At 44.4% G+C, this 12,500-nt stretch overlaps 3 protein-coding genes across 3 annotated transcripts in view; 2 read left to right on the top strand and 1 right to left on the bottom strand.

The window, feature by feature from the left end:
- Nucleotides 1–3,124, top strand: part of LOC125299293 (reticulon-4-interacting protein 1 homolog, mitochondrial-like) — a 6,448-nt gene extending 3,324 nt beyond the window's left edge. The window contains exons 6-7 of the mRNA XM_048250524.1: nt 132–224; nt 2,086–3,124. Of these exons, the coding sequence (XP_048106481.1) occupies nt 132–224; nt 2,086–2,091 (99 nt within the window). The 3' untranslated portion in view covers nt 2,092–3,124. The remainder of the gene's footprint in view (nt 1–131; nt 225–2,085) is intronic.
- Nucleotides 3,125–3,929: 805 nt separating this feature from the next.
- Nucleotides 3,930–5,947, top strand: LOC125299666 (chromosome partition protein Smc-like). The gene is made up of 3 exons (XM_048251040.1): nt 3,930–3,941; nt 4,089–4,107; nt 4,423–5,947. Exon 3 carries the CDS (start codon nt 4,638–4,640, stop codon nt 5,208–5,210), a length of 573 nt encoding a protein of 190 aa, XP_048106997.1. The 5' UTR covers nt 3,930–3,941; nt 4,089–4,107; nt 4,423–4,637; the 3' UTR covers nt 5,211–5,947.
- Nucleotides 5,948–5,982: 35 nt separating this feature from the next.
- LOC125299292 (beta/gamma crystallin domain-containing protein 1-like) overlaps nt 5,983–12,500 on the bottom strand; it is a 33,239-nt gene continuing 26,721 nt past the window's right edge. Inside the window, exons 20-24 of the mRNA XM_048250523.1 lie at nt 11,414–11,553; nt 10,148–10,271; nt 8,339–8,497; nt 7,557–7,725; nt 5,983–6,842 (exon numbers count right to left, since the gene is read on the bottom strand). Of these exons, the coding sequence (XP_048106480.1) occupies nt 6,754–6,842; nt 7,557–7,725; nt 8,339–8,497; nt 10,148–10,271; nt 11,414–11,553 (681 nt within the window). The 3' untranslated portion in view covers nt 5,983–6,753. The remainder of the gene's footprint in view (nt 6,843–7,556; nt 7,726–8,338; nt 8,498–10,147; nt 10,272–11,413; nt 11,554–12,500) is intronic.

Here is a 12,500-nt window from a genome sequence, read left to right as displayed (position 1 = left end):
GGCCGTTGGTAGAGCTTGCAATGTTCCACCTGTATTTGTTAGGTAGCTAGCTAGTTTTATACCAGAACTCTACAATGCTGCTTTAAATCTCTCTCTCTCTCTCTCTCTCTCTCTCTCTCCCTCTCCTCCAGAGCTTGGTAAATGGTGTTTTTTACCGTTGGGCCTTTTATGTGCCTGATGGAGTGGCACTGGATCGAATTGGTCAACTGGTCTCATCAGGAAAGGTACACACACACACACACACACACACACACACACACACACACACACACACACACACACATGCACGTACATCTGCATACTGCTTTCCATTTCTCTGTGCGATGCCAACCCTGACTGGACCCATGACTAAACTGGTGTTTACTGAGGCAAAAGCTGACCGACACTGATTAAATAGGAAGAACATTTGGCATGCAAAGTGTAGCGGCTTAAATGCAAAGGATGATATCAACCGTAAAAAGATATTGGAGGATTTTAGGGAAATATTCTACCTTCTAAAGAACAGTAAGAAAAACGCGAGAACACACACACACACACACACACACACACACACACACACACACACACACACACACACACACACACACACACACACACACACTCCTGATTCAGCTTATGGCTCACTGCTGAAATGTGCTTCCAGTGAGAGAGGTGCAGAATGGGAAACCATGCAGGCTGAAGCTGGGGTCGTGTTGGGCAGGGCAGGGCAGTGGAGTCTGTCTGGCTATCACTGGTGTGGACATGATAAGCGCTAGCGGGAGGGCTAGCCTGCTGGACGTGACATGATAACAGTGATGTACACACTAAACAGCCTCGCTCAGAACTCAGACAAATTCTGGAAAGAGTCCTATTTTACCAGTTTGTTTGTGTGTGTGTGTGTGTGTGTGTGTGTGTGTATATTTTTGTTATGGTTACATTTCTGAGGGGCTTTTCACAAATTTAGATAAGGCATTAATCTGGGATTTTTTGGTCATACTGGCTGAATTTAGCCTTGACTTGGTTTCATAAAAGTAATGGCACATAAGTTACCATGGAGATTTATTCTATGCAGCTAGCCTGGTCTAGCCTGGCTAACGCCAAACCTCATCTCATTGAGATGGGGTCTGGGAACTACACACTCGTTTTCTCATATTTGAAACGTGGTTTACAAATGCCCAGAGCCGTTTATTGGGCGCTACGAATGTCTATCAAATGCGTCTGTACGTAGCTCATAACCGCTTCGGTGTGTCGTCCTCGTCTTGCTGTCCCCCCCTCTGTTCTGTGATTGGTTCCTTTGTTGAGGTGAAAACGAAGTCCATGGAATCCAGGCTGCCTAGCAGCGTGAATAAAATCGTCCTGACCAGGCTAACAACCAGGCTTAGTTAATTGTAATGTTAATTATGTTGTCTTACTGGTTTAGCCAGCTGTCACTCCGGTCAGGTCTCCACATATTGTTTAAGAACTTTATTCCATGTATGTACACTATATTTATTTGCTTGCAAAACACCACAAATAGTCTACATAATGCCAAATGGTAATTGCTTATTTTATTGATAGATGTTTGATGAATAGCCGGCAGTAGTCGATTGGAAACGGAGGGCATCTATTCAAAGGTTTTTCAATTAATTCAGTGATAAAGATGATGTAAGTCATGCTCTTTTCTTAACCTGTTGAGGAGTGAATTATTTTCCTTGTTCCTTCTAGAATTCTACCCCAACGAACTATAATTTCAGTGTTCTTTATACAGTCTATGGGGAAAATAGACTGGGTAATTGTCACATCATAGTGCGATACTCTCGGTTCAAGAACATTCTAATCACTTATTTGTGACCGTACTCCTCAATAGGATAATAACGTTGCGTGCTTGATGAGGAAGTACTCACACATAGGTGCATACTTAATTGTGCATTCAGTTGGTCTACCACGCCTACTCTTTCTGTTTTATGAAAACTGCCGTGTTCCCCCATTCAAAAAGGACATATTTCACTTCCTTGTTCGGTTTTATCATACGCTGTTGTTTACTTGTTAGGTTTTATCATAAGCTGTTGTTTACTTGTTAGGTTTTATCATAAGCTCTTGTTATTTTCTGTGTCTTTCTCGTTCCAGCCTTGAGTTCTTTGGAGAAAAGATGAAAACGAGCACACATCCGGAATTACTTACACCTGGCTTGACTTAGTCGCTCCTACTCATCCTGGCTTGTCGTTCATGAAACGCGTTGAGCTAGGATGACCAGACAGTGCTAGGTCAAGTCTCACTTTATCTCTTATGTTGGATTTCATGGCAGACACGTTTGTCCAAAGCAACATACAATAATAACAACAAACATTATCATTAAAACGTTTACAGTTTAAAGTGGTTATATAGCCTGCATAGTTTTAACAGAATAATAACAATACCAAATCGGCATGATAACAATCGGCATAAACATATACAGATCCTAACTCTGTAAAGGAAATTAATTGTTATGTGATTGCTGTAGAAGCACAAAAACTTCTGACACTTGTCCTCACTCACTGAGTTGTGTACATGGTACTGTTTAGTGTAGCGCTATACTGAATATGCACACACACTCACACTCCAGGCCTGCATATATACTGAAACACACACACACACACACACACACACACACACACACACACACACACACACACAGAAGCCCAAAGACCACATTCTGGTATGTGTTGAGTGAAGCACATAATCTCACGCTTTGTCACAAGGCTTATGGATGTGTGTGTGTCTGTGTGGTTGCCTGTGTGGTATGGTTGAAGGTGTGTGTACATTATAAACATCAAATGCTGTTCGTTTTACTGTGTGTGCGCTTGCTCGAGCGCACGGGTGGGTGGGTGTGTGTGTGTGTGTGTGTGTGAGAGAGTGTGTATTTAAATGTGATGGAGAATGTTTGAGTGTGTGACATAGTGTTTAAGTGAGTCAACAAGTGATTATACTGTATGAGTGAGTGAGTACATTTGTGTGTGTGTGTGTGTGTGTAATCCTCTCTTTGTCTGTGCTTTAGCTCTACTCATACCCTCGTGCGTGCGGCCGGATGCCATCCCGCCCTGGTTTCCGTGACGATGCCAGGGTTCCCATTCAGTACAGACAGACGCTGACAGGCCTGGAGTGTGTGTGTGTGTGTCATGTCCCTGAGCAGAGCTACTCACAGCTCGTCGAATTCCCCAAACTCATCACTTTTAAATACTCACCCTCTCTGGCCCACCCCTCTCTGACACACACACACACACACACAACTATGAGCTAAACACACATCCACCCACTCTATCCTACTACTGCATCCCTTTCCCGAACAATTTGGATCTAGTCAGTATTTTCGACAGCCCCCCACCCCCAATGCTGTGCAGATCAAGACTATTTTTGTTTTTTTACTTTTTTTTGGGGTGGTCTAGTGTTCATATTATATTGTGTAGAGGAGTCCATATTACTTTGTGTTAAGAGCATATTAGTTTGTGTAAAGAAGTCCATATTGTGTATCAAATCACTAAGAATTGTCATTCAATGGGGTAGGCATGACTTGCTCACAGTTGCTCATAGCACGATCCATTTGTTTTCTTATCTCCTCTTGATGCTAACTGTGTTCCCATAAGTAATTGCTGTATCTTCCTTTAGCTTACCGGTAAAATGGCCACTGCTACCCAAATGTGACGTAGTCGCTCCAACTCCATCAGTTTGTGTAGAGGAGACCATATTAGTGCCTTTGTTTAGGGATTTGGTTCAGCATCAAAAAAATATATGTGTGTGTGTGTGTGGGAGGGAGGTGTGTGTGTGTGTGTATGTCTGTCTGTATGTATGTATGTATGTATGTAGATGTTATATGAATGTGTGTGTAATAAATTAACTGTCTGTATGTATGTATGTATGTATGTAGATGTTATATGAATGTGTGTGTATGCATTAACTCCTGTACTGTATGTCCCATCTGTGTCCTCGTGTACCTACCGTTCTCCCAGGTCCCGTTCTGGAAGGTGACTGGCCAAGCCGCGGGGAGATGTTATATGAATGTGTGTGTAGACGCATTAACTCCTGTACTGTATGTCCCATCTGTGTCCTCAGAGAAGACCCACCGTTGTCGACACACACCCCACCACCTGTCCCAGGTCCCCGAGGCCTTCTGGAGGGACTGACCCCATGGAGGCCGTGGAGGAAGGCCGTGGAGGAGACTGGACCTGCATTCGCTGAGGGGTCTGGAGCATCCAGGGCACAGTGCATGAGGCAGAGTCTGCAGACCACAGGGAACAGTCACAGAGTCTGCAGGATGGCACAGGCAGAGGCAGAGTCTGCAGAGGGCACAGGGCATAGAGGCAGAGTCTGAAGAGATAGCACAGGGCTCAGTGGCACAGGCTGTAGAGATAGCAGTGGCACAGGGCTCAGTGGCACAGGCTGTAGAGATGGCACAGGGCTCAGTGGCACAGGCTGCAGAGATGGCACAGGAGGTTGAGACTGGCCAAGCACGGGGAAAAACCGTCATCACCGTAGCGACCGAGGAAGCTGAATCTTCCTCCTCTACCAGACACACTGACGGCCACACCCTGACCACCACGACACACGACACAGACGTACCTCACACACACACTGCCAAACCCACGGCTTCACCTGTGGCAGAGGAGAAGACCCACGCCACCCAAACACACACCCCATCACCTGTAATGGTGGCGGGTGTAATGACGGTGGAGGGACTGACCGTGGAGGCCGTGGAGGAAGGCCGTGTGGAGACTGGACCTGCATTCGCTGAGGGGTCTGAGCATCCAGGGGCACAGTGCATAGAGGCAGAGTCTGCAGAGATGGCACAGGGAACAGTCACAGAGTCTGCAGAGATGGCACAGGCAGAGGCAGAGTCTGCAGAGATGGCACAGGGCATAGAGGCAGAGTCTGAAGAGATAGCACAGGGCTCAGTGGCACAGGCTGTAGAGATAGCAGAGATGGCACAGGGCTCAGTGGCACAGGCTGTAGAGATAGCACAGGGCTCAGTGGCACAGGCTGCAGAGATGGCACAGGGCTCAGTGGCACAGGCTGCAGAGATGGCAGCAAAGGCTGCAGAGATGGCACAGGGCTCAGTGGCACAGGCTGCAGAGATGGCACAGGGCTCAGTGGCACAGGCTGCAGAGATGGCAGCACAGGCTGCAGACATGGCACAGGCTGCAGAGATGGCACAGGGCTCAGCGGCACAGGCTGCAGTGGGCACCCAGATGACTGAGACTGTTGACACAGGCCGCAGATAGCCAACAGGCCACTCAGAGAGAGTGAGAGTGGGAACTCTCTCTCTCACACACACACACACACTCTCACATACACACACACCGACAACGTAAAGGGAACTACAACAGCGGGTTTCGGTGTTTTCACAATGTGCAAATGATATGAAAGCTTTGTAATGTGAGGAAGCTTGCAACATTTAATGTTTTTTTTTTTCTCTCTCTATCACACACACACACTCTCACATACACACACACCGACAACGTAAAGTGAACTACAACAGCGGGTTTCGGTGTTGACACAATGTGCAAATGATATGAAAGCTTTGTAATGTGAGGAACCTTGCAACATTTAATGTTTTTTTTTCTCTCTCTATCACACACACACGAGGCTGTGTAAAACAGGTGCTTTTGAGAAGGGGGTTGGGATAGCTCTGGGCATTGGGTTCATGCTGTCGGACACACACACAAACAAACATCGCTCTTCTCTTGTCTCAAATAGTGTGTGAACTATCACTCTGACATGGCTGTTTTGTGTGGTGTGGCTTTGTTTAGGGGCTTGTGCTTTCACTCTTTCTGTTGGATGTGCTCACACACACACACACACTCTGCCTACCTCAAACTGTATTTTTTTCGAAGGCTTTCATGGAATATGACCAGACACAACAGCCTTATTTACCTCTGTGATGGAGGGACCACATTATGGCTGACTCGGTGTGTGTGTTCATGTTTGCCTTAAGCAATAAACTGTCATCTCACACGCACTCCCACTTTTGTGTTTCTTGTGTTCTTGTGTGTGTGTGTGTGTGTGTGTGTGTGTGTGTGTGTGTGTGTGTGTGTGTGTGTGTGTGTGTGTAGGAGAGAAGAGGTAATGAGAGGTTAGTGTGAAGTTCAGTTTCTCCCTTTTGTCCTTCATCCTGCATGGTGGGAAAAGACCAATCTCTTCCTGGTCTTGGACAGTGGGGTGTGTGTGTGTGTCATATGCTTCGAAGGAACAGATGCCTTACAGTATGACCTTATATCAATTAAAAAATATTCCCTTAAAGTCCCTATGGTGTAAGAAAAACAAGTTCAGTTCTGAGGGAGTAAAGACCAAAGGCCTGTTGATATTTACTAGCAATTGTTTGGATAAAGAAGGCCAGTCACAACATCACAAGCCAGTTACTGTACAAGATCATGTGCATGAGATGTTCAACTCCATCCAGCTTGCATTAGAAGCAGCAAAACAGTCATTTTCCTGAGCAGTCCGGTCCACTTCTATTGCTGCTATGTACACAGTTACAACGTGAGGTATTTGAATGAAAGGTTGGTGAGTGCATAATACAGCACCGCATCTTTCTGCGCTGTGGGCCTCATGGTGCAGCTGCATGACAGGGACCATGGGTCCCATGGTGCAGCTGCACGACTGAGCTCATGGGTCCCAGGGCGCAGCTGCATGACTGAGTCTATAGGTCCTGTGGTGCAGCTGCAGCACTGAGCCCTGTGATCCTGTGCGTGAGCAGCTGTGGGTCCTCCCCGTGCAGCTGCACCCCAGAGACCACAGAGGCTAGTGGATATCACCCCACACCGCTCACACAAACTCCAGACTCCATCTCTGGTTCAGCTTGCTCTGGTTGAACGCATTGAGAACCACATGATGTTTGTCGTACTGCTCTCCTCCTGAAGACAGAACAAGGAGAAAGGGGGATTAAAAAGAAACCATCTAATAAAAGACACAGCAAAGGCTAATAGGTCATGTTATATGCTCCTTGTTGCCATGGATCTATAGTGTTGAAGTGTAGTAATGTTTGGCAACACAGAAGGTTACATTTGTATAACCTTCAATGGAATCCTAGTGTTCAGTACCAATCTACCTGGTTAATCATCATATTTCACATCATTATGACTAGGTCTATGTACTATAAAGTGTGAAGAGACAAATAAAAACTAATGAATCACGAATCAAGATTTAAACCAGTCATGTTCTTCCTGAAACCAACAAATCAACAACATTCATACATTCAACCCTGTCCACTTGTAGGTACTCGATTATTCCCCGGGCGTGCCACCGTTTTAAACACCGCTAGAGGGAGCTGACGGCCTATTGCTCACAGAGCCATGGCTCATCTACACGCCTCCTTTCCCTGCACCAATCAAAACGTCCTGGCAGTCAGAAGAGCAGTCTCACCGAGCAGGGCCTCATAGTAAAACAGCTCATTAAAAACATTTCTGTCCGATTTAAAATGTACAGCGAGAAATGGTCATCTTTAACCCAAGTCACAGCAAACCAGGATAAAAGACAAAGAATCTCTGAAATCAAAGAACTTTTGTGAAAGCATCACTCAGTAACTCTCTCTCTCACACACAAACTGTAACACTAGTGTCCCCACTGACCTTTGACCTCAAACACGAGGTCAGGGCTGACGTTGCTGCGGATCAGGCCCTCTGGGGTGATGTTCCACAGCTGGTCTGGTTTGCCTTTCTCTGCAGTCATACACAGACGAGCTCCCGGCCGGACCAGACTGCCCAAGGGCTCCACACAGCAGTCCTCCAACATCTGAGTCTGTGTGTGTGTTATGGTGTGGGTATGTATGTGTGAGAGATAGTATAACGTGTGTGTGTGTGTGTGTTGAAGTGAGAGATAGAATAGAATAGAATAGAAAATGAATGGAATGAACGACACAGACATCCTCCATGGCTGATTCCAATCGGCGTTCAGTAGCCCTGAATCTTGGTTAGGCCTACTTAACGAGAAATGGAGGAATATGCTTTCTTCAGAAGTGTACCGTGAAAACTTGGTGGGGATTGTCGTTGATGAGGTTCATGTAACATACAAATGGTAAGTTTAAAAACGTTAATGTTAGTCATGTTACCTAACTTATGTTAAATGAAGGCATTAGTAGAACACTTTGTTCATCTGATTGGTTGATTTGGCCCGTGGATAACCAACATAGGTGGTGATAGACAGATGGTTTATCCAATCAGCTAACCAGTATTCTCGCCCCTTCCCAAATGTTCTCCAACGAAAGTTCCCAGATGGACATGCAGAGCAAATGCGAAGCATCCATCTGGCAGAGTCAGGTTAATTAAGAGGTGGCAGGACACACAAATACACATCTCGACACAAATTCCCTCCTCACCCACCCTTTGACACCTGGTTGTCATGGTTGCTTTACCTTGCACTGCAGTTGGCCGTCCTGATAGGCCCAGACCTGCTCGGCTCTGCCTGTCTCTGCTGTTGCCTGGATACGCATCAGCTTGATGTCCTCCAGGGCTCCTGTGATTGACAAGAAGTGACCTGTCTCGTGGTTCCTCAGGCGGAAGTTCACAGGCTTCTGCTCTCACACACACACACACACAAAACAACAACAAAACATGAATAAAACATGGATACACCCACAGCAGTGTTTCCCACAGAACTGAATTCTATTTGTGGTGGTAGGTTTGCAGAATTAACTTGAATGCGCAGCGTGGTTATGATGCTAACAAGATTTGAGCACAATTTAGTACAACCTGGAAAATCATTGTGTGGTGGTCAATGTTGATATTGTGGTGGGCCGCCACAAATAAGTCAATGTATGGGAAACACTTAGGGTTGCCAACTTCCTTAACCCCAAATGAGGGACACTTCACTTCCAATGCGGGACCCCCCCCCCCCCAAAAAAAATAATTAAATAAATAAATAAATAAATAAATAAATAAATAAATAAATAAATAAATAAATAAAAATAATTATTATATATATATATATATATATATATATATATATATATATATATATATATATATATATATATATATACACACAATTCAAATGGTAATAATGACAAAGTAATTTTGTTTTTATTTTATACACTTCTTAAGAAATACTACCGATTTCATGCTGATGGTCACTTTAAGAGCATTGTCTACACGGTATTCATAATATTTTGCCAGCTCCATTCAAATATAGCCTATGGCTGGTCGTCCACAAACTCTAACATTGAACATTGTTTGTCCCACATTTATTAACAATGATAAGTATATTAAGTTGGTATAAACAACCTTCATTCTTGTGGAAATAGCAGCATGTAATGATGCTAGCTTGATATTTTCTGTTTGCAATTAAAAGTAAATTATGAACCAATAGCCACCTAGCTATCTGAGTGGAAAGTGTTTCAATTGGCATAGCCTATTCATGTAGGCTAAATGCTTAGTTTAAGGGAAACGGATTATTGAAGACTTCAAGACTCACCAATTCAATTCCATTACACAAAGGCAAAGACCACTCTTCATATTCTATTACAGTCCAAATCACAGTGCCTGCAGCCTATTTCAAAGTGCCCTCACATTTTATAAATGGTCAGTAGGCTAGCCTAGTGTGAACCAGATAACTCCGCAATATCCTCACGTTGTTTTTGTTGTTCTCATGATTTCCTTTTAAAAGTTTCTTATATTAAAAAGGTGAAATCAATTACCAACAATGACAAGCCAGCTGGAAACTTCCACCCTCTCTCCCTCTCGTTCCCAATTAAAACGAGTAGCATAACGTTCAAGTTAGATCTGGTGCATAGGCTAATGGAGACTGAGAGGACCCAAAAAGTATCATCGTTATGTAAGATGCTGTTGCTGCATTTTGACATTGTAATCAAGTGTGAAAAGCAGTTTGCAGTAAAGTGCCCCTCTGTCCCTTGGTGTCGTGCGCACAGTGCGAGATGCGCGTGGTTGCGGCGGCACTGAACACTTTACAGTACAGTAGTCTAGCTACAGTAACAAGGCCGCTGAGCTGGGACTGAAAATCGGGACTGGAGCTGTCCCTGACGGGACAAATCAAAATCACCCAAAACACGGGATGTCCCGCACAATACGGGACGGTTGGCAACCTTAAAAAACTGCACAAACACATATGTGAACACACACACACACACAAAAAGAGATGTTTGACTGACTTCTTGCTCACTGGTTTTGAAAGCCTAATCATTCTCTGGGCCAAGAACCTGTGTTACCTGCATGAGAGGACGGAGTGATCCGATTCGCTGCCAGCGGGTGAGTTTGGGCCAATCTGGGACTAAGCCCGGTCTGAGCAGAACCTGTGCCCCACGGAAGTTCACGCCCTCATATAGCACCCACCTGTCAATCAAAGTCAGGACCAATCAATGCACAACTTATAATTCGGATCTAAATAATACACACTCAGTCATCAGTCATGTTCATACAAACAACCCCCCCCCCCCCTCTCTCTCTCACCATGCCCCCCACATACACGTGCACACACACACACACATACACTCCTTGTTGTGAAGTGGAAAGATGGCAAACGTGTGTGAAATTTGCACCAGCTATGAGAACTCACCACAGGTCCCTATCAACTACACCAAAAGTCTGTGTGTGTGTGTGTGTGTGTGTGTGTGTGTGTGTGTATGTGTGTGTGTGTGTGTGTGTGTGTGTGTGTGTGTGTACAGTATGTGTGTGTGAGTGTGTGTTTGTGAATGTGTGTATGATGATGATATGGTGTTCTACTGTTTCCCTGACAATGATCAAACATATACAGTGGCTAAGAATCTGTTGACTTTGCAAATTCCCCAAAAGGACAAATCCTCCATCTGTCTTCTGCTCCCTAGTTCACTGTCTCTATCACTGTATTTGTCTGACAAATCTCTCTCTCTCTCTCTCTCTCTCTCTCTCTCTCAAGGAGTAACAGGGAGGCTAGACTGGGCACATAACTGAAGTGTTCTAAACATGCAAGTATGAAATTCATTTAGCTTTAGACTGTTGTGTAGACACTCTTCTAAAAACTAAACTATAAATACATAAAAAAATGTTCCCAGCAACACCTGCAGCAGCCCTGGAGTCTCAATCACACAAAAGCACAAACTGCACCTTCCAACTGACACAATAAAGGTTTATTGTGTTGTGGCATTTCACACGGATTAGGCTAATAGCACTTAACCTTTGAAATGAGGAGATCTTGACTGCCTGTGTGGGAGCATAACGTGTAATGTGTGCATACGCATGCCTGAAATGTGTGTGTGTGTGTGTGTGTGTGTGTGTGTGTGTGTTAGCATGCTTTGGGTTAATGTTCAACATTTCAACATGTAAAAAAAAAATATGTGAAGTGACCTTTCTAAATGACTGCTGGAGTGAAATGCAAGGATTGTGTGTGTGTGTGTGTGTGTGTGTGTGTGTGTGTGTGTGTGTGTGTGTGTGTGTGTGTGTGTGTGTGTGTGTGTGTGCGCGCGCACTTGTGTAAATGTAAGTCATTAAGTACTCACATGCCTCCCTGCACCATGACAGATTGTGTTCTGCTGCAGCCTCCGGTGAGCTGCAGGTTGATGGAAGCGGCCGTTAGAACCACCCTCCTCCCCCTCAGGTCTGCACGCTCACACAGAATGATGGAGGGAAGAGAGAACTCCTGTAGAGTGAGAAAGAGAGGGAGGTAGGGAGAGAGGTAGAGGGAGGGGTTTTCAACACTCTTTTATTACAGTTGTATTACAGTCGCTTTGGTACATTTCACAGATCAGAATTGAAATTCTCAAAACTACCTGTTCAGTCTTCACATCATTGTGTCACTTGTGCACATCAAAAAGCAGTTTCTCATTCCTTTAAACAAGTTGCAAAGCAAATGCTTTGGTACATCCATGCAAATGATTATGTACAATTCTCTACTGTTTCCTACATTATCAATTGCTTATGTCCTGTTGATCAACATGTATTATAATGGGTCTCTGTTAAATAGTCTCACCCCCACAGCATTTAGGCATTAGTTCATAGCATAAGTTTTTAAATGTAAATTGATTCAAGTTTTCATAATATGTCCGTTGTGATGTGGATGAGAATTTGTGGCCCAACAGACAGCACTGCATGTACAGTACCTAAGGAGATTGTCCTATGTTCACATTTCTACTTTTTTTTTTAACATTTTTACTTTTTTTGTTGTTTATTTTTCCTTTGTGCTATGCAGTGCTGTCTATTCCTTTCTGTATCGCAATGACATGGTCTGTCAACAAATTACAGTACACTGTTAAATTGACAACATGACTTTTGCAACAGCAATTTGACTGTCTTATCCGTACACAATGACACAAGGACTCATCATATGCATTGGAGTCCTTTGTACAGCTGCATTGGCAATACAAATGTTTTATTTGCAATGTCAGTAAAGCACTTTGAAGAGGAGAGGAGAGGAGAGAAGAGAAGAGAAGAGGAGAGAAGAGAAGAGAAGAGAAGAGAAGAGAAGAGAAGAGAAGAGAAGAGGAGAAGAGAAGAGAAGAGAAGAGAAGAGGAGAGAAGAGAAGAGAAGAGGGAAGAGAGGAGAGAAGAGAAGAGAAGAGGAGAGAAGAGAAGAGAAGAGGAGAAGGG

This window comes from Alosa alosa, chromosome 8 (assembly GCF_017589495.1).
Source record: "Alosa alosa isolate M-15738 ecotype Scorff River chromosome 8, AALO_Geno_1.1, whole genome shotgun sequence".
Lineage (NCBI taxonomy): Eukaryota > Metazoa > Chordata > Actinopteri > Clupeiformes > Clupeidae > Alosa > Alosa alosa.
This window is presented reverse-complemented; position numbering and strand designations above follow the sequence as displayed.

Excerpts from the sequence above, each read along its gene's own strand:
- LOC125299666 (XM_048251040.1), top strand. The coding sequence starts at position 4,638 with ATGGTGGCGGGTGTAATGACGGTGGAGGGACTGACCGTGGAGGCCGTG.